The sequence below is a fragment of the Ascidia mentula genome, chromosome 1 (genome assembly GCF_947561715.1).
Source record: "Ascidia mentula chromosome 1, kaAscMent1.1, whole genome shotgun sequence".
In the NCBI taxonomy this organism is placed as follows: domain Eukaryota; kingdom Metazoa; phylum Chordata; class Ascidiacea; order Phlebobranchia; family Ascidiidae; genus Ascidia; species Ascidia mentula.
This window is the reverse complement of record NC_138566.1, coordinates 7,426,354-7,451,891: the sequence shown is the minus strand read 5'-3', so window position 1 is coordinate 7,451,891 and position 25,538 is coordinate 7,426,354. Positions and strand designations below refer to the sequence as shown.

Below are 25,538 nucleotides of genomic sequence, written 5' to 3'. Positions count from 1 at the left end.
AATTTGTCGCAAATTTGTATTGTGTCGCAGGGGTAAAAACAGTAGCTTTTCCAGCTAATAATTCGTTTCGGAGACGATATCCTTTAACTGAAAGGCCGAAGCTGGGGATAAAAAAGTTTTGCGCAGGACTACATCTTCACAAAGTATTGAAAAACAACATTTACAAAGGAATGATATGATTTCTGCGATATTTTGTGTGAATCGTTCAACATCAAGTAATATTCTGCACACAGCAGGTGAACACACCGGTTTAAATCTGTGTTCAAGTAAAATATCGGAAAATAATTCACAACAAAAACCATTAAAAGGCGTGGCTCACAAACAACAAAGGCAGTGACGAGCTCTCGTTGAAGTTTGTCCACCAAACCACGTTTAACCATTCCACGCCCGGACAACTCGGGCGTTTGCCTCACAAATCATACAATCGTGCACAGATTCTAAACGCGCAGACTCTGGGATGTCGATGGAATGAAATGGGCGATGTTGGCCAGAGTTTCCGACTGAAATACAGAGAAATAAAGCCTTGCAAGTTCATGGCAACGGAACATGTGCAACTTGTTGACTATAGCCAGTAGATTAACTACAGGTAAGTCAACGTAAGAATTACAGTACAGCATTTAGTTACAACACACCAAACTAAATTCTATTCGGACTCTCTTTCGGACTTGTTTTATTAAAAAGCTCACTACAAATAAACTAAATATATTGATATGTATACTGCCAAGTTAAACCAAGTGCACTGCATCTTTTTGCCGTGATGCAACTGTTATAAGGTCAAAAGGCTTTTTGGTTTTTATAAAAAAAAAAATTAAAAAATGTTTCGGTTGTAATCACGCCGTGGCACACGTGGCATCGTCTTGTGGCGCAACGGTTGCTGAGCATTGCTCTCCAATGTGTCTCGTTGCGTTCTTTTGAGAAAATTTTAATCACGGGGAACACGATCTCACCATTGTGGAGTCCGGAATCGCCCCTTGTAGCTGAGGTACTTGGTTGGTTAGAGAAACGAGTGGAGCCAAGGCACATAAAAAGCTGTCCAACAAGGTGGGTATGACTCCAGCCATGGATGTCCCGCTACCTGAATTGTGGACTTTGCGACCTACAGGTGAAACAAAAAAGTTTATGAATCCAATAGATTTTTGTGGTCCTTCAACATGGCATTTATTTTTGACAGAAAACTACAGCAATTTCGATAAACATGTTTTTTTTTAATAGTCCCAATTGACATGCTGTTATTTATGTGTCAAACCCTGTTGGTGCTGAGGTTTACAGTATTTTACTTGCTGGCTCAAATACATCAGCTGCCGAGAAAATGCCACCACCATAACTGTATTAAAATTCACAACTACTTTCTGACATTCTGATTAGGATAACCAACCACATTAAATTTTTAACTGACCTATGGCGACCAGGGATTCCCCCAGTAAGTGGAAATGCGCTGCGGCGTCGATTGGTTCAATCGAGGGAGCGGGAAGTTTGGCAAGTTCACGTTTCATTGTCTGTTCCGGGTTCCTGTGAGGTGGGTATGGAGCAAGAGGTGCGTCTCGAAATTGCGGCGTCCTGGGAGACGCCACTGCTGGGGAAAAATGTTTCTTTAGGTGTTAACAGCTCACGAAATGATAATATCCAATGCAAAATTGGATTATTAAATTTTGCAAGATTATTAAACTATGTAAGTAGAAGTGACACATATGATGACCAAGCAATGTTTAAGTGTTGACTATTGACTACACCACTGATATTTATCCACAGAACTATGCCTGAAAAGCAGAGGCAAATGAGCCATAAGAATTGGTGAGCTGCAGTCAGTGCACACCAAACTATGTACAAACCACAGATGAACCAGACCTGCAAGACAGTCCTCAGTTACCAGCTACACTAATGAGACCTGGTAGGTCAAAAAATTGTGAATTATCTGCAGCTCCAAATTCAAAAAAGCTGTAGAAAGACTGTAGTGCACAAACCTTGTTTCTTTCTCGGGCCGGTTTCAATCATCCGGCTTCCCTGCTTTCTCTTCTGTGGAACTCTTTGCATTTTCTCAAGCTGGGTTGCCATCTTAACACTTCGATATTTCCACATCTATCACAACATAGAGTAGCATGTTAAGTAAAAGCAAACACCAGAGAATGAAATTTTTTGATTTAATTTAATAATACTGCAATAATTTTCAGTATTATAATTTGTTGATAAAAAAAAATTCCAACGTACATTTTCATAGAAATTTGCAACAATGTATTTTTTTGAAACAGTGCAGGTCAAAAAAATATAAATAGATCACCTGTTTTTCTTTGTCAGGTATTCTCTTCCATAGATCGCCGAGTTTTTTGCTTACATCCCCAAACTGGAGACCCGGGAATTGCGTGGCAACCTGTTTCCTCATCTTACTCGACCACAACATGTATCCACTTGCCTTACGCTGTTTCTGTTAGCAGTTTGGCACAAAAAATACCTATTAGTGTTGTTCACAAGTTTTATATGACACATGTAATGACACTAACATATAAAAATTACAGTACTGCCGTGTTATAAATTGTCATAATTTTATTTAGATTCTCTATAGTGGATCAGGGAAAATGTGTCATGTAATTACCTTGTCTTTGTCATCTTGCTTTGCAAGCTGTCGCTTTTTGGCAGCAGCCGTAAGTCGCTTTTTCTTGAATTGTGCAGAGTTGACAGATTTTGCCATTTGCCGTGCATGATCTGCCTTTCTTGCTAAATTTTCCTCGGCAGTTATTTCTGTAAGCATGCAAGCAACAAAATGACTGTCAAGTCAATAAGGCATAAACTATACAGTTTTTTAACTTTACTGAGAATGAAAATGATTAAAAAAGGTTTGCAATCGCATGTTTTAAATTTTAAAACGAAATTACTGAAACCAAGTATACTAAAAAGACAACTTTTTACAAAAAAAATATTTTTTGGAAAAATTTAATTCACTTCCCACCTTCAACTGGAAGTGGAGAATCTGGGACATCATCAAAATTATCTTCTTCATCTGCGGCAATGTCTTCCCACGACACCACCTCTCCCTCATCCACTCCCACTATTTCCTCCTCCACAACTTCATTACCAATCACCTGCTGTTCCTCCAACTCTTCATCTACATCTTCCACACCGGGAGGATCAGGATCTGTGTATGGCTGTAATAAGTGTAAGATATCAAAATGGAGGATTTACATCACAACCTTTTATCCAAAGTTGCACAAGGTAAGCTAATAAATGGGATGCTGCAAAATTAATAGGCAATTGGGGTACTGAGAAAAATGGGCAGTTTTAGTGTCACACTCTGTTATGCGACAAACAGGATAAATTGGTTTTATACGCTTTGAGACTAAATTAAAGTTTGGGAAACTGGTGTTGTCACCATCTGCCTTTCGGATCGCATTAATATAGTCCTCACAAAATAGAACATATTAGTTGCATTTTATGTTAATTAAGGGGAGGTGAAGGGGGTGTTTCATATCACCAAGCTCTTCAGTGGGTGGTACAGAAAAAAGCAACATTAAACTACTGTCTATCATCGACTACAATGAATTCTGTAGCAGGTATTTATTTGGAACATTATTTTTAAACAAGTCCGACAGCAAACAACCAGCTTGCATACAAAAGAAAACCAAGGTAATGTCACAAAATATACTTCTGGTTATAGTAAGATACTGATATTGTTAATGACATAATAATTTGTTGCGGAAAAATCCCTAAGTTTTCTTACCGATTCTTGAACATCAGTACTGTCATCGTCATATGAAGTTGCTACAATAAGGAGAAGAAATTTTATAAATTTGAACGTATGTTGTCAATTTGTTTCACTTACCTTTGGCCGGTGCAGATTTTCTTCGACGTTTCTTCTAAAGTAAAAGTCATTTTATAGTCAAACAGTTATTTTTCTAATGCAAGTTTGCAAACATTAATATATGCAAACACAAGTACCTTCGTTTTCACCAACTTCCTTCCACGTTTCAAGGCATTGGTGTCCTTGGAACCTAAATTTTTTATGACAAACTTCATTTTTAGGCCACCATGACCAGCTGGAGTTGACCTTCTTCTCCCAGCCTGGAAATAAATGTCTTAAGTCAAATCTCACGTCTTCAAAAACATTGAGCTGCCTAATTTACCTTTTCTGTGTCTTCTGTTTCGCTTGATTCCACATGAAATGATTTGGATTTTTCTCTTGACTTGCGACTTATTTTGATTTTCAAAGCTCCTGAAAACAAAGAAAACCATGTTTTTATAAGTTTTGGGTTTGTTAATGAGAACTTTAGCTGGCAAATTGCAAATTAGGACCAAAAACTAAAAACATCATTTAACAAACACATACTTTATGGATCAATACAATGAATGCAGATACTATCTGCATGATAATTAAGCATGAAAGAGTTACAGGTTAAAATCCATCAGTCTGTCTTCAGATTTGGGCACATTCGATGGTTAGTCGGTTAGTATAGGCACTGATGATGAATACAGGCTGTATTTGAAACATCTGCTCAACATGTTCAGCATTCTAGCTTTGGTATTTCTAATCTGTCAGCTTTCTTACTGCAGCACCATTTGCAACATGGGCAATACTTCTCAGGATCAATTCAACAAGAATGTAATAATTTTTAGTCTAGCCGCACCTTTCTTTGCAGACTTGGCAGAGGATGAGGTGTTTGATACTTTTGCACTGTAGCTTATCTGCATGAAAGCATTGATCACAACAATTTCAAATTGAACATGAACAGGTTATCAAAAATAAGTGCTTTATATTGCAAGCTACTGAAAACAATTTCACAAGCTAATGCATAACCTGCCTGAATGACCAAAATGGAGCTAGGCCCAAACTAACATAGTTTAAATACTGAAGCTTAAACGAAAAAATAGTACTTGCTGGTGCACTGTTTTGTAGCACATGAAAATACCTTTGGAGACAATGCCACAGTTTGTAACTTATAAATAATTGTTAAGTACATACCTGTTTTTTCAAGGGCAATGACTTAATTGAGAATGGAGACTGTGGTGAAAGAGCATCTGATGACGACCCTTTGCTGCAATTACAGAAAGAAAATAAATTTCAAATGACAACGTAAGTTCTTTGTTTTATATTACGGTATATATGCCTTAATATTAAAATAGGTTTTTACTCACCTTCTTTTAGCTGGAGGGGATCTCAATGTTGAATTGGAGTCAGAAGCATCAGTAAGCTTTGCTGGCCGTTTTCTTGTGCGAATGTCTCTCTATTTAATAGATTTTTTTTGTCATGACTTGCTGTAGACTCAATGACATTAACATTAACATTACTCAAACATTTCATGCGGCAAAAATGAAACGAACACACACTCAACAAAAGAACAACAATTTTGCAGTGTATTTCATTTAAAAAATGATGTGTTATGGCTTTCAAAAATAATCTTAACACATGCATGGGGTTTCTGAATACTTAAATAAAACAAAAATTAACACAGAATTACCAGGTTGAAATAATATTAATAATGCATTACCAACCTTTTTGGGTGTTACTTCAAACACAGCAGATTCATCAAATCCCTACAAAATGTATATATATATATGTGTTTGTAACACTTCGACAAAATATGCCTAAAAGTGTTTGTAGAAATACAGCCCAAAAGTCAAAACAATCCAGTGTATATTGCAATTAAAACTATGCTATTACAATTTGAGAAAACACCAACCTCAAATAATTCGGACCCTTCACTGTCAGATTCCTCAAATATATGCTGCAAGTCTTCTTCTTCTTCTGATTCTGTTGCAGTGCCTTGGTATTCTGAACTTGGGTTTTTCATTCCAAATGAGGTGTTCTGCTGCTTACGCTCTCTTGCATTTCTGCGATTCTCTTTAGTCCGACGGATTTTTGGTGACACTTCAACGAACACAATGTATGCATACATAAACTTTTGAAGCACGAGGTATTAAGATGAATTAGCGAGAATAATTTGTTCCAATTTGCAAATAGTTTTACAGAACAACAGTATAAACAAAAACAGTTGCCATACAAACTTAAAACACACTTTCGTTGGGTCAACTGTAGGACAAACATCGATAGAATTAAACAACACAGTATGTTCTTGGTATTGGAGTTTACAAACTTTACTTGGATCAAAAGACATTGGTGCTCCTTTTTCCATTCTGTTGTCTTGGTGGAGCTTAGAGTGGAGATGTTCAACTATATTGTCTTTCCTTAGGGAGTGGATTACTTTGTTACACCACTTGCAGTAAAGCTTATGATACTTTATGATAAACTCATCAGGCAATTCTGCTGCCCTGCTTTCAGCTGTCACATGAACAACAGGAGGCATACAACACCAATCACCTTCAAGTACGGTCACATATCTACCAATGAATAACACTAATTAAAAGAGGATTCTTTAAAGGGTATCCATTATTTTTTTGTTTGTTATTCATTTTTTTGTAGTCCGCGCAAAAAAACTGCAATGTATCCTTCGTGGCTACGTAAAAGTACGTAATAGTTATCACATTTTGCCGCAAACGGCGCCATAGAAGCATAATCATACGGTTTGATTTTTAAGAAATTACACTATACACTCCGATTTTTCAGGTAACTACCAGCAGTACTTAATTTCCCTATACGTGACTTGAAATAGTAGGACACTCAAACTATTAAGAAATTTTATTGTTAATACATTGAGGTCTGGCTGCAAATAAAATTGCTTACAAATGTAAATTATAACCACAGAGCTGCTGAATGCAGTGCTGTGTGAGAACAAAATAGTTTTATTTATATATGCGGGAGTAAATAAAAACGATTGGAAGTGCATGAGTTTATAGGAAAATAAATCGTAGGGTCCATTTTGGATTGATTGGGATCTGAGGGATACTGTTTGGGCGTAGATTAGACATAATAAATTAATTAACAAAACACAACATGATAAAGCAGTGAACAGAATAAAAATGTGATTCTTTTTTACTAAAACCTAAATCGACAAATCCAAAGAACTTTTTCATTAACTGTTATGGCGACAGGCGTCATGCTCTTGCCTGCATTGGGGGGCCCAATGTTGAAATGTGGTGTTGTACATCATAATTGGCCTCGTCCAAGAAAACTGTTGGGTAAATCAGGAAATTCATTTATGAGGTCGCGATACGTTGAGTCAACGTTTGACACACGGGGCTTTAATGCACCGTGTTCGGCTGTGAATGCACAAACGGCGTCCCTTTCAAAATCCACGAATATATTCCTTTTGCGTTTGAAAAATCTGCCCAAAGCAAGGGTTTAGGATACATCAGCTATAGTGAATCTCTACACAAATTTTCCAAACGGCAGGTGTAGTATAAGTTTTTTGAACCAAATGTAAGTATGTTGGTTTCGTTGCGCTGATCTCTGCACCGCTTTCTTCTAAAAATTGTTTTTTGGAGGTTCGGTCTGAGACGAAAAGGAGATTAATTCGTCCCCCGGCCGTCGAAAATATTAAGGACGGCCGGCTTGGTCGTTTCCCTGATAGGCACAAGGCTTGCGGCATGCTTTCGCCATTGCTCAAAAGCATTGGTGGTAGTTTGGAAATTGTAATTTAGTTGGCGTGGCTTCGGCCGTAATTTGGCAACTGCAAAGTTGCTGTCTTTCGTGCCATAACAAATCTGCCTTCTTAGCTAAAGAACGAAGTTCTACAAAAAAATTTTCCGGCATTTGTTGGATAAACAAATAAGCAAAAAAAAATTATGTTGACCCAGCAATGCTTGCACTTCGTCCTACTTAAATCAGTGCTGTGTTTACATTGTACAGCTTGAACTTACATGAGATCCATCCAAATTCAAAATTTTGCTTCATAGCCAATAAGCATGCCTCCAATGTTAAAAATCGGTGGTGTGTTTGTGTTAATTTGAACACTGCTGCCATAATAATTCCGTACATACTGATCTGACTATACTGCCGCCCACGCGTGGTTTTTAACTTTGCCAAAGCTTTGTTAACAAGAATCGTCAATAGAAACGCATACAAATGGCAAAAAATGGGCGGAAAAAATTTTTTGACTACAGGATAAAAAGATTTCATCGGTGTTCACATCATTTCATTTCTCATTGAGTATTACGTGTTTGCGCAAAATACAAATGCCTCGTTTTGATTCTTACAGATTTGTCAAAATAAGCTAGAAAAGCCGCCTGTGGTGACGCTTTATTTAGGCAAACATTACCAAGTCTAACACGCACCTGTACAGGAATTTCAGATTCTGGTGTAGACAATTATATGACAAAAGCTGATAAGAAACCGAATCAGGTTATTTGGTAAATATGCATAGTATTGTATTGGTTGTATCACGTCATTCGAGTTGGAATTGTATTTTGTGCAAAGTGGCAGGGTATAGAACTTGTTTACCACTTTCACGATATGAAAGGATTGTTTGTGAGGCTATAAATAAAGATCAATGTGTTTCCAAGACGAATACTCTTTGCTTTCCAGTCATCCATTAAGCAAACATTTTGCAGTCTGTAAACGTGAAAGTAAACCCTAGACGTAATTTGAAATTAGCAGGTGCCGCATCCATTCATGATCACATAGTGGAATGGACTGCTTTGTCACAGATTTTGACTGTTAAAGACCATGACGCGCACACGTACTTTACCGTGTGCCTAATAAGTTGTGTGACATTTCAGACGCTTAGTGTTAAATTTATTCGTGTCAGGGCAGGGAAATATATTCAAAATGTTACGTTGAGAATATACAGCTCCATGCAGCAATAAATTTAAGCTTTAGAAAGACAAGCTCAATTTGCATTTCATAAGAAATATTGTATATACGTCTTTATTTCATACCTAAGCAATAACCCAATTTACTGTTAAAAGTTGGCTAGACACTACAAAGTAGTCGGCCTTGTTTGAGGCAATATGGATAAAAATGACGCGATTCGTTTGTTCGTTTGTGATATTCCGAATGGATGTGGACTGTTTACTACAAAAGTAGCCATCGAAAAAGCTCTTGGCACGTCTGTATTGCAGTCAATTGACTTTTTAAAGAATGATCACGGGACGAAGTTGGGAGGTGTTGCACAAGTGTGCCTTGCAACCAGTGAAGGTGAGTTGCAACATGTGTTTAGATAATAGTTTACCCTTTTCGCATTGTCTTAGCAAAATCAGCAAAACAAGCGGAAACTTAAACAGATATAAAGCGTGAGAATATATTAAAACATTTACATTTCTATAACACAACAATAAAATACTTCACTAATAGTTCAGCGGTTTACGATTTCGCGTTCAATTATCTGAATTTTAATCTGGTTTTCGGCCAATCAGGTTCCGCCATTTCGTGGATAGGCGCACTGTATATTCTTACCTCCACGCTATCAACTGATCTAGAATCTCTACTCTAGTTTATTAACTGAGCTAGGATGTTGATTGCTAGAATATGTAACTGGCCATTGTGCAACAACTGTTTTGTTGATTCACAGCTGCTGACGACTTATTAGAGCACGGATTACAAGTCAAGTTTAAGGGCAATTTATTCGATCTGAAAGTTGCATGCAGTTTGTCGGAAGAACTATTGTATCCTGAGTACCAAGGAAAAAGTAGGACGTGTTGAAGGCTTATTGCATTTTATACGTCAGGCGCTCGATCCACATAATTTGTAAAAGGCATGTTAAATAAATGCGCGCGGGAAAACGGCCTCGAATCGTTATGAAAAGATAAAGCCTAATGGTTAATCTCAGATTGATAAAATATCTCAGATTGAAAAAAAAGATTCACAAAAAAAAGTGTTGAATAAGTGGACACAAATTTAATCACATCCAAAAGCCATCGACATCTCAACAAATTAAGCAAATCAACATTGAAACAAGAAAACAAAAGTCTATTGTGTTATAAGGTTCACAGGCTTCGCAGCCAAGGCATATATAAAGGGCCTGCGCAGTGGGGCGATCCCGCCTTGCTATGCGTAAGCATGTCATTACTTCTGCGTTGTCTATTGTGTTATTTAGGGAAATTTAAGAAGTTGGTAACATTAGCTTGTTTGCAGAAAGCAACATAAGCTTTTCCAACCCTGCACCTGGTCTTAGGAAAGCTCCTACTCCTGCACCGAGAAAAACACAACCGAAAGCAACTTTCGCAACGCAGGTGAGTTTAAATGACAACTAAACGAACACAGAGTGTCGAGAAAAATATACTTTTACTTGAAACAATCGTATGTTTTTTAATTACTGTTACGTTGTGGTTAATTTTAAGCAATAATTTTGCAAATTTTGCGTAAAACGCATAACTTTGCAGATTGTATTCAAAGTTCACACTATTTTAAATGCATGAAGGGGTTTACATCGGTTCCATTTCGTGAAGGTAGCAGCTTTCTACGTCCAAAAGTGTCTGCTAATCAATCAGCGACTAATGGTAGGAATACATATTTCTTCAAGTTTTTATTGGTAAAGTTTGTTCAAGTAATGGTGCAAAAAATGAGTTTGCACATGCATAAATGTTGTTAGTTTTACTAAAAAGAAATGTTGTTTTACTTTGTAGTCAAAATATTTATTATCAGTTTGCAGTGGTATATGCGTTGTAAAACTGGCTGGGTCGTGAGTGCAGGTCTTGCTGGGTGAACTATTGTACGTTCCCCGATTTGTCAAGAAAAGGCTTGTTCAAGCTTAATTGCGATGCCACAGCATGTAACCTAGCTTAAACCAAACTATATTTTATGTATTTTATAAGGAATTCACTATGCAAGATCTCAGAATCTCGTCGTCCCAAGAAATATGTTGAGACACAGCGGGGAATTTCGGCAAATTCAAAGCCCTGAAACGTTATCCTCTTTTAGAAGCGAGACAAACTTGGCGACAATGAGAAATACAAGGCCTATAAAAACACGCCCTGGTAAAAATGAGGTGTCGTTTGTAACAGATTTGAAATGCAGCGCCTTTTTTTCAAACAACGGATAGCAAGCCAATCATATAGCCGTGACCGTCATGATCAGCTCTTTGTAGAAAAATTAACTATCTTACAAATCTTTGCTGTAGTTGCAATTGTGCAATGAAAAATTTTAAATTGACATTTGGTGTTTTCTGACAGTCGGAAAAACGTCACCATACTTTAGAAAGCTGCGTGCCAAATATACTACGGACATTGGAGAAAAAGTCTATGATTGGTTCGACATTCTACAGGAAAACAGCGAACTCTTCCAAGAAAGTGCTGAAAATAGGTTGGTTTTATCCATTCTGCCTTTAAAAAAACACAACAGGATCCACCTTAAACTGTTACTCATCTCCTGCGAAAACGACTTAAACAGGTAACAACTGTATGTAGCGGCCGTAATTAACTCGAAATCTGTGCAGCCTGGATCTGCACCGACCGCCGCACTAGGGGGTTTCCTAATGTGTTTAAACGCAACACTGCAGGCCTTTTTGGTACGAATTCCTCCTTGTTTGCACAACAGCATTGGTTCTCTGTTAAACGAACAGACATTCAAATACGCACATTCAAATAACACAATTTCATATTCAATTACGTACCAACTTGTTAGGAGTCCAGGACTGAATTACAGGCACTTTTATGGACTAACACGTTTCAGCATTTCAGTTAAATTAACTCCAGTTTTTATAGCTACACACAAACACTAAATGTTAGAACAAACATTTCCAAAACTAAATTGGATCAACTATGAACTGCAAAAACTGAAACTACTGCTTACAGCACAGAAAGAAACTGTAAAACGTGGTCAGCACAAGATTGAGACACTAATGACATCACACGCATTGTTACGTTTTTGGATTTTAACCAATCATGGTAAATGCCTTGTTACGTCATAGTCAATGAAGTCAGATTACTGACATGAACTAGAAACAGGGAAATAAAGCACATACAAGTCATTTCTCGCTGTAACACTGTAGCTTTCATCTATTTACAGGTGCGTCCTTTTGCAATGCTCTCGGACCGATCTATTAGCTGACGCGACAGACTTCTTTTTGGAAAACTACTCGGTGTTTGTCGAAAACACATACAAAATGCCTGATGGACTTCTGGTGGTATTTGACAGCGAGGAAGGTAAAACGGTTCTACATGGCATTACTGAGTCTGCTTCACTGTCAATGAGGCTTCAAAATATTATCGCAATTATTTTTATATGCCTGCCCACCTCTGTGCACGCCTTGAAGTACGATTAGAACTGACAATGAACAGTGCGTTGTGCGAAACGTCTGTTCTATGTCTAGCACACTAGCTTCGGCTTTCTTGTTCAAATGTTTTTGTATGATTTGACGACAATGATTTCTACACAGGCGCCGAAGAGATCGCTAAGCAAGAGCATTTATTCATTAGAAGTGAAAAGATAACTATTGTTCCTAAAATCGTGCCAAGAGTGTACCATGACCGTTTGCTGTTAGAGGTATATACCAAAGTGACGATAAAAATCTTGTTGTTGCGTTTGTTATTATACTTTCAACATTTTAAAAGGAATCATCTGAAGACAGTGGGGTGATAATGTCCATACTTGAATCTATCGATGAAGATCTGATGTTTGATGTGACAAAATTGGAAAACTCCACTTTCTTGGTAAACTTTTGCGAGGAAGTTGGTAAGTTATGTCTAGTTCGGTCTTAAAATTATATATTTGCGTGTTTATTTCCCCTTGCAGACATATTCCACATACTCAAAGAAATTGAAAATACGATCCTGGACGACTACAGACTTAAAGTACTGGCAAGGAAAACCCGTTTTTAGCATTTATTTTCCTGCAGAAATAAATCTTTATCTAATTTTAGGGATATCCATTGTGCCGAAGCGACTGTGTGAAAGTGGAAAACCTGAACAGAAGTGTTAAGAACTGCGACGTCAAGTTGGCTTTCCATAACAGGAGAAAGGGCGGAGGTAAAGTTACCAAAGTGGAACGGAATGAAGGGAGCACATCAGCAATCGTTTACTTTGCTGACTACAGAGGTTTGGTGTATTTTGTATTCGCAAACTTGATTGAACCGGTTCGCGCGAACCGGTTCTTGGAATTTAATGACCAAAGCAAACCGGTTGTTAGCGACCGTATGTGTAGACTTATGTTTAACTTCGAGAACTGTATTCCTGCGGTTACTATGACATACTGCTTGTGAGAGAACCGAATGCTAAAATATTTCAATCTCACCACCGCTTTGAGAGTATCAATCAGGCATGTTAGCTTGTGTGTTTTTCAGAGGCAATTTTTCTTTTTTACAGACGCAGAAAGCATTTTCAAAAAAGCTTCAATGGAAGCTATTAGGGTCAACAAAACACCAGTGGAAATATCTCTTTACTTTCGAAATATTGTTGAGGCTGACACCAGTTTCGAGGTGGGCGAAGCAAGGTATTCCGATTCCGGGGATGTGTTTTATCAATCAACTTTTCCCTGGCAAGAACGACACTTGGACGGCTCTCATCGTATAACAGCACGTGTAACACCAAGAGCTTCTCCGAAACTGATAAAGCAAGCACCCGTTAAAAGTAAAAACTAAATTATATATTGACGAGCTGCAGACAAGGTGTGTACACGGTTTAGCACACTTACGTAGACAAGTCGGGTCACGAGAGACTTGATGTTTTGAAAAGGAAGAAAGCAAACCCCTTCTTCTTCTTTTTCTCTCTATCTCTCACACACACGGCCGATCTTTCTTGGCGGTAACTTAACGAATCAACAGTTCGTCTGCCCTACACTCGGGGATTCCATCCAGGATGTGAGGCATCAAGCAGAAGAATTAAATAGAATTAATATGGTGCGGCGTATGTACACTAACCGTAAATCCATCTTACTCATCTCATCCTAACAAAAATTAAACAAATACCCAAACTAATGTAATAACCTAAATCAGTTATCTAAACGCCTATATTTATACAAAACTTTAAAAAAGTACAACGGTAACGATACCAGGCCATACAACGCGCTAAGAAAGAAAGCTCAACAGCATCAAAGTGTGAGAGAGAGAGAAGATTTGCCTTCTTCCTTTTCAAAACATCAATTCTCTCGTGAACCGACTTGTCTACGTAAGTGTGCTAAACGTGTACACGTACTGTTTCGACCTGTAAGGAACGGTACCACAAAGTGGAAATTAGTGTGCCTGCTAGTGTAGAAGCTAGCACAGTGCCACTTTAACAGCTGCACTGATGAAACCTTACAGGTCGAAACAGTGCGTGTACACACCCTGTCTGCAGCTCGTCAATATTATGGCTTTTTTGCACATAAATTATATATCTTTTTTTGAAGCAACACTATTCCTGTTTGTTATTGTTAGGTTATAATTTGGATCAGTCAAAACAACAGAAACACTATTTTTATATTTTTGCCTCATTTTCAACAGCGGTTGTGAGAGAATTTACGACTCGCCCCGATGTAAACACCGACATCATAAAGTACGTGAAAATGTCAGAAAATGGTTTGGGGCAGTTGCACAACGACCTGCAGGCAATTTGCAAATTGAAGTTTAGAAGAACAGGCGACGATACAATCTTGTTTCAACCAAAGACAGAGGTTTCAAAAAATATTATTGCCTTTATTTGTAATATACAAACAAGATTTTAACGTTTAGTTCCCGAATCTTTAAAAATCGTATCGAATCGATTGCATTTTGCATAAAACACCACCAATAAACACAATTAATTAAAATTTCATGGGTAGGCCTACCGATAAAACTTAGTAGGTTTCAAAATAGTTGTACCACATTCCAAACATCTTTTTCAGACGTTGGATGCCGATCTGAAATTTGACCAAGACAAATTCGAGGAAACGTGCATTTCTGGAATGGAAAAGTTTTTTGATCAGTTCTGCACCAAGACTGTCAACTACGAAGAACAACTTATTTTGAACATGAGGACAAAACATTCCTGGGATGAAAACGATGTCTTGGTTACATTACAAGTTGGCAACGATAAAACGGTCACAGTCTTTGTGAGGTAACATTATACGAATTTTAGCTTTGCACTGGGCATGGAGTATATATAGAATGCCTTTTTTTAAACTGCACATAAATTTCTGGCATTTTTTTTAAGATGGAGCTCCCGTCAAATCAAAATAAGTGGCATCAAGGACGAAGTCGAAGCTTTTCTGCAATACATCAAACGACAGAGTGGTATTAGAAGTATAGAGAAACGATTAAAACCAAACCAATACCGGTATGTTTATCCTGTGCTATATGTAATTCCTGGAACAGCCAGTCTGAAGTTTAATAATGTCACAGAAACTTACTCGAATGCAACGTAATAGATCGCATTCAAAAAATGACGAAGCTGGACGTGAAGATTGCGACAGAGGAAAATATTGTCAGACTGACCGGTCTGAAAGAAGATGTCGAAAAGATAGAGGCGGAAATACAAGACACGCTATATGTTAGTCAACTTAAAACCATCCAATTTTACAAGCAAATACAAAAAGATCGACCATAACTGGTCATCTTATTCCTAAGAATCATTGTGGATAAAGTTAAACGATGATTAAGCACGAGTAGTATTTACATTGTTTTTATTCACATATTTACTGGCTTGTGGAAAAGTAAACTTGTTAAAGTTAACCTCAAAATACATGTTAAACACTTGGCGCTTTATGCTTGGTTGTGAATCAACACTAATGTTGTTTGCTAAAGGACCTAACTGGACACGAGTTGGAAATGGATACCCGTACGGAATACTTGCTAAAAGTTCTGGAACACGAGATGCGTGGTTTGCAACCTGATGAAATTGATGTCAGAAAGATAATTCAAACCAAGTTCCAGAGAGACGGAATATTAGGTCATAAACTTTTCGATATTGTAAACACCATGGTGTTTTTTTGCCTCCTAAACGATGACGTAAATTGCACATTAAACCTCATGAGAAATGATACTTGTTTTTCTTCATAGCTTCACTGCAGTTGAAATCAAACCAGGTTCAAATTATGTGCCTCGATGCTGGCGAGCTTGACAAAGCAAAAAACGCATTGATTGAGATAATCCAGCAAGAAACCGTTAAAGTCAAGGATGATTTTGATGACGTGTTCAGAAGCGATGAGTGGGATCAGTTAAAACAAGACATTCACCGATCCGCTTGCGGACAAGTAAATATAAAGGTAAACATCAACAAAGTGAGTTTTAAGTACTACCGTTCAACATTTTAGCGCAAAGTTAGCAAAACCATTGCTCACTATGATCAGATGTTTTCGGTGCGGAATTACGCTTATGATTTGCAGGAACGTAAATCGGAGATTGAAATTGTCGGCTTGATGAAGGCCGTAAAACTAGCATACGCACGTATCACCAATGACTTCTTGAAAAAAAATATGGTTATTACAACAACATTTCCTGAGCGTCACTTCGTCGTTAAGTTTTTAAAGAAGTTTTTAAATCTTCACAAAGACAGCGACAGAATGCTGCAAAAAATTCAACTTCAGTACGAAGAGGAAGCAATAGTTGTGAAGGGAAAAAAGGAATGTGTTTTAGAGTGTAAGCTACTTTGTGTTACCTAATCAAATATTAAACCAATTCCACACAACAATTATGAAGTTTGTAATATTCAAATAATAGTTAAATTTGAAAGAAAATTTTAACATTACTTCTCTTACCAGAATAAATGTCCACCATTTATTCAGATAGTTATTTTCGATGGCTTTAAACATAATACTGATTGCAAAGTGACAAAAAGTAGTCATATACCGAATCTTCTCTTAACTTTGTTCATTAGCTCGCCGATGGCTGGAGCGTGTGGTCTCCGAATTGCATGTTGAAACAAGGTCATTTAAAAACCCCAAAATTCCTGAATTTTTCCAAAGCAAAGCGGGTCGTGATCAGATCAATGTGACTGCGAAAAGTCATAGTTGTGTCTCTGTAATTGACCCTAAAGACCAGCAAGGAGCAACATCCAATCAACTTGTAAGACCTTAATACTTATATTACTGTATGTTCTGTCGTCATAGGCGGAATTGTTGTTATATGTTGTTACATTAGTATGATATCACTTGTGTTTGGCGTGTTCTCGTTAGCTTATATCAAAAAGAGTAAATCTGAAGGCAACAAGTCAGGCACGATTGCCTTTTTCTTGTTTCTCTCTCTTTTTCTATCTCTCGCGAAGACAAGTCGGGTGCGACTTAACTTTTTAAAACACGACAGAGACAAACCGTTAGTTTAGCATTGTCGTTTGTCCACTCACAGCAATAGATAGAGGTAGGTTAATTGAATTAATTCAATATTTTGGCCGACCAAATTAGCTTATTATGCAACACAGTTATTCTGTCATAATACAACTTTTTGCCCGACAGCAGCGTTGCCTGCGTCATAAATGATTTATTTAAATCGCCACAATCAACCACTAATGTATTTTTCGCAATATAGTTCGTAACTAGAACTGTTGGAATCATCAAATTAAATTTAACACAAAGGGGAGGTTAAAATTATGACATCACATCCAAAATGGCGTCATGTGATGTCACTTAGCAAAGAAACGCACCATTCCCGTCTTATCGAAGTACAGAGTTATGTCGTTTCTGCTATACCCTATGGTTTTCCGTTAATTAGGGACAAATAAGCCTTTGATTTGTGACGTCACAATGACATATTTTTGTGTGATGCAAATCCCTGTCTCCTATGTTTAAAACGAGTCGATATCTGCAAAAAAGGCGCCTTCTCCTATCTAAACAATGCATTTTTCGACGCGAGCGCCTTGTGTGATGTCCTTTTCTCCTCAGCGCAAAAGGTTTACGATTTTTGGTCGCCACTACTTTTCGTGCAGTTTTCTTCATGTTTTAGTTGACGCAGAACCGAAAAACTTTGGAAATATGTTTGTTGTAGATGTACCTTTACTTTTACGCAAAGTTGTCATGGCCGTGTCATATGCACTTTAAGTTGGGCACTATGATTACTGAAAACCATCACGTACGATTACAACAACCATATTCTCAAAATACGTAACCGTTTACGCGGGTGACCAATTTACAAATATGGGTTTTTCTAAGTTTTAACAGCTTACAAAGTACACTTCTACATAATTTGCAGGGTAAACCACAGATGACGGTTATGGCACCAAATTCAAATGTTGAAATCGCCTTGATAGTAGGCGACCTCACATCTATAAACTACGAGGCAATAGTAAACGCATCGAATGAAAACTTGGAGCTTCAAACTGGCGGAGTTTCGGGAGCTATTTTGAAAAAAGGTTGGACAAGATTTATGTTGGCCTGAATATGTCTCTTGTGGCATGTTTTCCCCACAAATGGCACATGGAATTTACGATCGTTATTTAGCTGTTGTTCCTTGGCGCAAATTTTCACAAGCTAGCCATGAACAAAACACAATTTTCATTAATTCATCGTTTTATATTCTTGTTTAGAATCTTTGTTCAAAGTATGATGTTTTTCAGGGGGAGCCGACATACAAAAGGAAATAAACAATATGCTGCCGAATCACGCAAAGCTGCCAGTTGGAGAAGCTCTCAGCACAGGATCAGGAAACCTTCATTTTAAACGAATCATTCATACTGTGGGACCAACGTAAATGACGTTCATAAAGTCACTGGCAATTACTAAATTAACCTTGGTTTAGCTTGGCGGTTAAGTTTTTTCTGAACAGTTCGGATATTTGTTTTGCCAGATGGAATCAAGGCAATACTACGTCAGCATGTTCTCAGGAGCTTCACGATTGTGTGAAAACCTGTTTGGAAGAAGCAGTAAATCACAACCTCACGTCAGTTGCATTTCCCGCAATTAGTTGTGGAAATTTCGGTGGTGATGCTTCGGTGTGTATACCAATCATATTGAATGCTATCTTGGAGTTCGTACGTCACAACAAGACGAATTCACTTCAAAAGGTTACTAACTTCCTAATACTGCTTAATGGCAAATCTTGGTCGAGTGGACAAAATTTATAACTACCTAGTACACATTTAATTTCCTGTCAGTAAATTTAAGAATATTTGAAAACAGCCTGTTTGGGCACTTTGGTTATAAGGCTTTACAACCACATTTTTTTATTGACAAATGTTTATTAATAGGTAGGACTGGTCGAAATGTCAAATATGGCAATAGTTAAGGAGTTCGAAAAGTCTTTAAATTCTTTGAAAACCAACAGCAGTCCTCGTGCATCGTCGCGCTTTTCAGGAGTAAGTTTATACCACTACGTGAGTAAAACGTTAATTGCACCAAAGTGTTATGGCACATTTACAGGCAAGATCAGGGAAAACTACACAAAATCAAACAAAACTTGAGGTTGTTGTTGGAGATATCGCAACTTTTCAGGTAATTTTGTTTTAATCATAATGTTTGTTAAAAATAATTATTTTTTTCGTAATTAAGACTGATGTCATCGTGACGTCAACAATCCCCGGAAATCTTGCAAGCTGCCAAGGGTCAGCAACATCAAAAGCCCTCCTCAAACAAGCAGGACAGCAATTAAAGGTTTGTTTTCGTGAAAAATGTTTACATGCAAAGTAAAATTACATGTTGCCTTTAACATACGGTGATTCCATGCTAAATGATATTAAATTCTCTTTTAGAGCGCTTGCCTCTCAAAAAGCCGTGCCAACTTGAAATTAGGCGAAGTAATTTCTACTCCAGGGTTTAATCTTAATTGTCAAGAGGTGTACCATGTAATGTTTGGAAATTACGACGCTAACAGCGGAATCGATTTTCTGCGCAATGTGATTACTTCGTGCCTAAACAAAGCTGAAAAAGGTGGCCTTTCTTCGATCACTTTTCCAGCTCTCGGCGCCGGTGGATTTGGGTTTCCATCCGCAGAGGTGGTAAAGACGTTTAAAAACACTGTTCGCAATTTTGTGGGCACCTCCTTGGAAGCTGTGTACTTGGTTCTTTATTCTGGGGACAAGGCAACTATTGCAGTAAGCTTATTTGTTAGTTGTACGTTTATAGTATATAGTGTAATTGTGAATTATGATCATGATGCTGTCATTGCCGTCACCATTCGTAAATTTATATTACCCCTAACTGATCAACATAATTACATTACAAATATCTCTAGGCCGCAGAATCGGAAATGTTGATTGGCATTTCACAAAAACCAACACAAACATCAGCATCAACTGCTGCCTTGAATTCGCTACGAGTTACTGTCAAACAAGGAGACATAACGTCAACGGATTGTGACGCTATTCTCAATTCAACTTGGCAGTTTGATTTGACCGGTTTGTATTTGTAAACAGCTACTTATCACAAACTGTCCAGGCCAATTTCATTATACCTCAAAAATGCATTATACCTCACCATTAATGTAATGCCTTACTCACTTATTGTAGGGCAAGTTGGGAAAGCTCTTGTAGCCAAAGTGGGACAAGGATTAATCCAAGAATGTTCACAACATCCAACCACCAAAACCAACAACATGCGCGTGACAACAGGTGGCAAGTTATGCAAATACATTCTTCATTTGTCAGCGAAAAAGGACCCAACTTATCTTGAAAATGTCTTGATTGAATGTTTTACTGAAGCCGATAGACTAGGTGTCGACAGTTTAGCTGTTCCACCGATTGGCACAGGTAAGATTAAACATGTGTTACACTTTTGTTTGTAATTGACAGTTAAAGTGCGAACTGAAGTAATCGATTAACATAAGAACATTAGTAATATGCCAGTACGTTATATGTTAACAGGTGGAATCGGCTTGTCTGGCGCTGAGTCAGCAAATATTCTTACATCAGCAATTAAGAAGTTTGACAAAGTGACACCTAAGAACCTAAAACATATAGTGGTTTATGTTTACCAAAAAGACATGCTTGCAAACTTTACCCAGAAACTGTCCTTCACGACTGCTGCACTCCGTAGGGGGCCTTTTAAAAGGATTCTTGGATCTCTACAAATAAGAGGCATGTTAAAAGCATTCTTGGATCAGATAAAAATTGGTACACTGATCCCAATATATTTGGCTTTTTCGTAGAATATCACAACGAAAAAACGTAACAGTTTTTGCCTCAGGTGCAACCAACCCAGTAAAGCAATCAACTGTTCTTTCTTCGGGGACAAGGAAGGAAATTGTGGCCATTTTGTTCTGCTCGTGGTCGAAAGGAAACGTCGATTCGGTATTTTCCAGGATAATACTCACGCGTGTATTGTGGAATAAACTCCTTTTATGCCCCATCCACTCATAATATAGATCTGATCCAATGTTTATTAAAGGCGTTCATGGAAGTCGAGGAAATCATAAATGAGAAAAGCTGTACCTTGACCATTGAAAATCAATCAATCAGCAATTTTACCAAGGAAGAAGACGAACAACTAATGGAAATTGCAGAAAATACAGACGTTTTTCTGGAAAAAACTTCTGATAAGTAAGATATTTTGTAATTGCGTTCGAATTAAAAGTAAAATAGTAACAACCCAACATAATGCATTGTAAACTTCTTTCAAAACTTGTGTAACTTGTCAGTGGAATATTTGAGGTCAAAGCGCAGTATCAAATCTACCAAACGTAATACTTTGACAACCACAATCTTAGTAAGGTGACGATAAGTGGGATGAAAGCAGACGTAAAGGAAGCCGAAATGCAGATTGATCGCATCATCCGCAAATTTGAACAAGCCCAAAACATTTCTGCTTATGTGGAGTGGACTTACAAAGATCAAAACACTAACAAGGTCGTCAGGTTCTCAGCGAAATGTGCGTATGAATTGGAAGATACCTATAGGGTGAGTGAATTTAAACTGAAAAACATCGGAATAAGTAAAGTCGTAAAGCAATTAATTTGTTTAGAATTATTTGGGACAGAAGTCGGCAACCGTTGTCATGCAAATGCCATTTACACACTTTTTTGCTCCAAGCTAAAACACGCTTTGAGCGGCAATACCTATGTTGGTAGGGATTATCTTCACCCTTTAACGCATACGAAACATAATAAACGTCAGCGTCACTGCACGTTTTAATGAAATTCCAAAACCTACAGGAACGTTTCCAAAACCTACTGGAAGTGCACCATAACTCGTTTTTTATTTTTCTCGATTATTTACAATGCAGTGGTTTTCTAAATGGGCTTGTGAAAGAGCTTGTTAAAGAGTTCAAGAGCTATGAAATCATATAGGTGCCGACTTCTGGTTTTGGAAATACCAAATATAAGTATAGTTTCGATTTTTGCCGAAAAAAACTTGATGACAATGGTATCAATCTGTTTTATACCCTTTGGTACATTCCTAATTATACCAAGTGATTTGGGAAATCCACATTTACGTGAATGGCCATTCCTTATACAACACGTACAATCAAAGCCTTCGTTTCAAGACTCTTGGTAAAATTACAGTAACACACAAAAACCGTACATACTTTATGAGCAGAAACATAAGAAGGAGAAACGAGTGGTACCTTTGAATCACCAAGGAAAGACAATCAATTATTCGGTCGATTTTACAAGTATGATAGCAAGATCCGGCAGCACCGTGATAAATTTGTATAGGACACAGACGAGTGACAGTAAGTTAAGTTCGTAAGATTTGTGTCATTTCGAAAATACTTTCATTAAAATAAAAAAATAAAAAAATTTAAAGCCAAAGCTGTAGAACTCTGCTGATTAAGCATGAAGACAGAGCAAACGTTTCGAACACTACACTGCGTTCATCATTAGTAAGAACAACTAACACCATTCAAAGCATTTCTCAATCTTTATATTGCTTGCTAAATTTAACAATTACTTTAATAAGCAAGTGGAGTCAATAATATGCTGTACGGATGGCCACTTTCCCCTATATGTTCCCTACAAGGTCTCATCATCAGTGCAGCTGGCGTGACTTTCAGACGACTTTGCCGACCAAACGGTCAGGCAAAGACTTCCACTTTGTGGTGACTATTCAACCCCAGGCATCAGTCGGGCACCAAACTGGCCGTTTGGGCGGCAAAGTCACTGAAATTACTTCAATTGTTATCACTGATGATGAACGCAGTATAGTGTTCGAAACGTTTGCTTCATCCGTATGCTTAACCAGCAGACTTCTATAGCTTTGGCTTCATGTACAGATTTTTTCGCCCAAAGTATTTTACACCCCAAAACAAATGTTTTTAGCTCCTTTTCCTACTACGTGGGAAGACATGGGTGATGAGTTGTGTTTAAGGGTACCAGTGACCACAAATTCAGCAGAGTACCAAAAAATTATTAAAATGTTCTCAGCGACTCAGCCAGTCAAAGCAATATCGGTAAGGGCATCCCAAGATGTTTTTTTTAGTATACATTTTCCACAAACGATTTATTTGTTTGCAGTTGGAAAGAATACAAAACCGAACCCTGTGGAAGCAATTTTTGGTCATGAAACAAAAAGTTGAAATGAATTTACCTGGAAAGGAAGTTACTAAGCAACTTTTCCATGGCACCGACAAGTCAACCTGTGAAAAAATACTTAAAGGTGGATTTGACAGAAGCTATGCTGGGAAGAATGGTAACTGTTTGATTTCTTTCCTTATTTCCCAACTAATCTTTTATACAAAGCAGTACCTTGTATTTAGCCACATTGTATGGCAAGGGAGTGTATTTTGCTACAACCGCGAAATATTCGCATGGCTTCACGAGCCAGGAGCAGAAACAGAGATGCATGTTCCTGAATGAAGTCATAACTGGGACCTATTGCTTGGGTACAGAAAAAACCACTACAATCCCAATGCAAAGTTGCGGAATGCCGTTCGATAGTGTGGTGAACAACGTACAGGATCCGACCATTTTTGTAGTATTTCGTGATTCCAGTGTCTATCCTTCATACCTATTAACATACGAGTAGATTTTAGCTGGGATTGCAGTAGAGAAAAAATAAGACAAAAAAATTGCGTTTGCTCTTTAGAGTTAAGCAAGCTCTCACGGCACGTTAGTTTTAGCGTAGTATTTGTGTAATTTAGCAGCTCTTGAGGCCATGTGCAAATGTAAAATTAAGCTATGTAAACCAACACACGTGAATTTCTTGGTCCATTAATATGCTCCTCTCTATGTTACAAGTTTGAATCAGTAAAAATGCCTAATTAGGTTCTCCTTTCTTCACTCTGTGGGAATAATTTCACCAAATGTACATATATGTGAATACATAAACATACCCGGTTACTCGCACAGAGCAATGTTTATATGTTCTAAAAAAAGGCTAGAAATTTCCAATGTAGCACTCTCACTTGTTTTCGCTAAGAGCGCGCATGGTTTGGCAGTTGTTTTTAAAAATCGTTTATTGACAATTTTAATTAGCCTTTTTGCATCCCATCGCTACAATTGTTGATCACACATCCAAATCAAAACAATGTCTGAATATTACAAAAAACAATCGATGTAGTGTTTTTGCAACAAACGTATCTTTGTGTTTGTGTTTACTACTGCTCACAGCTGTTAAAAATTAGCAAAGCGTGGATGGGAAAGTACGAAACGAACATAGCCGCGTACCATTTCCACCATTTCTTCATGGGAAGGTGAACTTGCGTGGTTAAGAAAAGTCAGTTGATTCTAACTGAAAAGTAAAGAAAGCAGAACTGCAGTTGGCTGTTTTTGTTTCTTGCCATTATGTCATTTGTTCATTTGTCCACATTTGAGAAGTAATAACATAAACATGGTATCGTGATGGTGAACGACAAGGCACCCCCTTTCCAAAAACTTTCAGCAGCAAGGTGCTTAGTACGAGGAAAAGTCACTGGAAAGATTTTGACGAATTGGGATGAACTACATGCACCCAATTGACTGCTGGTTTGTCCTTCCGCTATCAGACAAAAAAACTGTTCATGATGTTTGACGATTATTTAAACCGTTAATTCAGTAATTTTGTGTTGCCAGTTGTAACTGAATTTGAAAGCGTGTACGTTGCGTTTCAAGCATTTTGATTCACATCCTCAGAAGTGCACTAACTGTTGTTGCCACACTATAAAAGTTTAAAAAGCTAGGGTTTTCCATTGTTTCGGCGCACCAAGAAAGTTTTTAAGCGATTGCCTTTATTTGACAAGCTCCACCTCACAGATGTTATTCAAAGTAGTCCTCTAGCTCCACCTCACAAATGTTATTCAAAGTAGGCCTCTAGCTCCACCTCACGGATGTTATTTAAAATAGTCCTCTAGCTCCAACTCACGGATGTTATTCAAAGTAGTCCTCTAGCTCCACCGCACGGATGTTATTTAAAGTAGTTCTCTAGCTCCACCGCACGGATGTTATTTAAAGTAGTCCTCTAGCTCCACCTCAAGGATGTTATTTAAAGTAGTCCTCTAGCTCCACCGCACGGAAGTTATTTAAAGTAGTCCTCTAGCTCCACCTCACGGATGTTATTTAAAGTAGTCCTCTAGCTCCACCTGACGGATGTTATTCAAAGTAGTCCTCTAGCTCCACCTCACGGATGTTATTTAAAGTAGTCCTCTAGCTCCACCTCAAGGATGTTATTCAAAGTAGTCCTCTAGCCCCACCGCACGGAAGTTATTCAAAGTAGTCCTCTAGCTCCACCGCACGGTGGTTATTCAAAGTAGTCCTCTAGCTCCACCACACGGATTTAAATTTTAAAGGCTTGCATGGAACCCCAAAATTTACGGAACTTTTGGGTGTGCTACCTGGAACAATAGGATTCCGCGAAACTCAGGTTGAAGAGCTCTGTTTTTATTAACGTTCATGTAGTGGAACTAAATAAGAATTTTAAATAACATCCGCGTGATGGAGCTAGAGGACTACTTTAAACAACATCCGCGTGACGGAGATAGAGGCGTACTT

General features: G+C 37.8%; 2 protein-coding genes across 5 annotated transcripts; one reads left to right on the top strand and one right to left on the bottom strand.

The window, feature by feature from the left end:
* Positions 1 to 8: 8 nt before the first annotated feature.
* On the bottom strand, positions 9 to 6,322 carry LOC145902059 (uncharacterized). 2 transcript variants are annotated; one of them, XM_082989908.1, is made up of 17 exons: positions 6,086 to 6,322; positions 5,667 to 5,854; positions 5,479 to 5,520; positions 5,122 to 5,210; positions 4,949 to 5,021; positions 4,614 to 4,671; positions 4,113 to 4,201; positions 3,928 to 4,050; positions 3,812 to 3,845; positions 3,710 to 3,750; positions 2,942 to 3,137; positions 2,588 to 2,733; positions 2,276 to 2,419; positions 1,962 to 2,076; positions 1,397 to 1,573; positions 948 to 1,096; positions 9 to 500 (listed from the first exon to the last, which is right to left on the bottom strand). In XM_082989908.1, the coding sequence occupies exons 1-17, from the start codon at positions 6,288 to 6,290 to the stop codon at positions 438 to 440; spliced, it is 1,932 nt and encodes a 643-aa protein (XP_082846034.1). In that variant the 5' UTR covers positions 6,291 to 6,322; the 3' UTR covers positions 9 to 437. The 2 variants fall into 2 exon arrangements, with proteins under 2 accessions (XP_082846034.1, XP_082846041.1); XM_082989915.1 differs by having other exon boundaries at positions 1,397 to 1,570.
* Positions 6,323 to 8,795: 2,473 nt separating this feature from the next.
* Positions 8,796 to 24,638, top strand: LOC145906823 (protein mono-ADP-ribosyltransferase PARP14-like). 3 transcript variants are annotated; one of them, XM_082994301.1, is made up of 37 exons: positions 8,796 to 9,019; positions 9,393 to 9,509; positions 9,956 to 10,053; positions 10,242 to 10,320; positions 10,636 to 10,797; positions 10,993 to 11,122; positions 11,828 to 11,964; positions 12,198 to 12,304; positions 12,373 to 12,493; positions 12,554 to 12,612; positions 12,681 to 12,855; positions 13,123 to 13,386; positions 14,238 to 14,407; positions 14,618 to 14,829; positions 14,926 to 15,048; positions 15,114 to 15,261; positions 15,516 to 15,660; positions 15,771 to 15,976; positions 16,097 to 16,349; positions 16,588 to 16,775; positions 17,895 to 18,054; positions 18,259 to 18,388; positions 18,489 to 18,705; positions 18,889 to 18,996; positions 19,061 to 19,132; positions 19,190 to 19,291; positions 19,390 to 19,731; positions 19,872 to 20,034; positions 20,146 to 20,385; positions 20,500 to 20,712; positions 20,822 to 20,925; positions 21,023 to 21,174; positions 21,342 to 21,531; positions 22,171 to 22,306; positions 22,893 to 23,023; positions 23,088 to 23,262; positions 23,330 to 24,638. In XM_082994301.1, exons 1-37 carry the CDS (start codon positions 8,833 to 8,835, stop codon positions 23,596 to 23,598), a joined length of 5,985 nt encoding a protein of 1,994 aa, XP_082850427.1. In that variant the 5' UTR covers positions 8,796 to 8,832; the 3' UTR covers positions 23,599 to 24,638. The 3 variants fall into 3 exon arrangements, with proteins under 3 accessions (XP_082850427.1, XP_082850418.1, XP_082850434.1); XM_082994292.1 differs by having other exon boundaries at positions 20,500 to 20,748; XM_082994308.1 differs by having other exon boundaries at positions 20,500 to 20,748; positions 23,316 to 23,411.
* Positions 24,639 to 25,538: the final 900 nt, after the last annotated feature.

Excerpts from the sequence above, each read along its gene's own strand:
- LOC145902059 (XM_082989908.1), bottom strand. The coding sequence starts at position 6,290 with ATGCCTCCTGTTGTTCATGTGACAGCTGAAAGCAGGGCAGCAGAATTG. Across the intron at positions 5,855-6,085 it reads ACCAATGTCTTTTGATCCAA|TGTCACCAAAAATCCGTCGG; the intron begins GTAAAGTTTGTA and ends TGTTCGTTGAAG. Across the intron at positions 4,672-4,948 it reads CATTGCCCTTGAAAAAACAG|ATAAGCTACAGTGCAAAAGT; the intron begins GTATGTACTTAA and ends GCTTTCATGCAG.
- LOC145906823 (XM_082994292.1), top strand. The coding sequence starts at position 8,833 with ATGGATAAAAATGACGCGATTCGTTTGTTCGTTTGTGATATTCCGAAT. Across the intron at positions 9,510-9,955 it reads TCCTGAGTACCAAGGAAAAA|AAAGCAACATAAGCTTTTCC; the intron begins GTAGGACGTGTT and ends GCTTGTTTGCAG. Across the intron at positions 16,776-17,894 it reads GAGCAACATCCAATCAACTT|GGTAAACCACAGATGACGGT; the intron begins GTAAGACCTTAA and ends CATAATTTGCAG.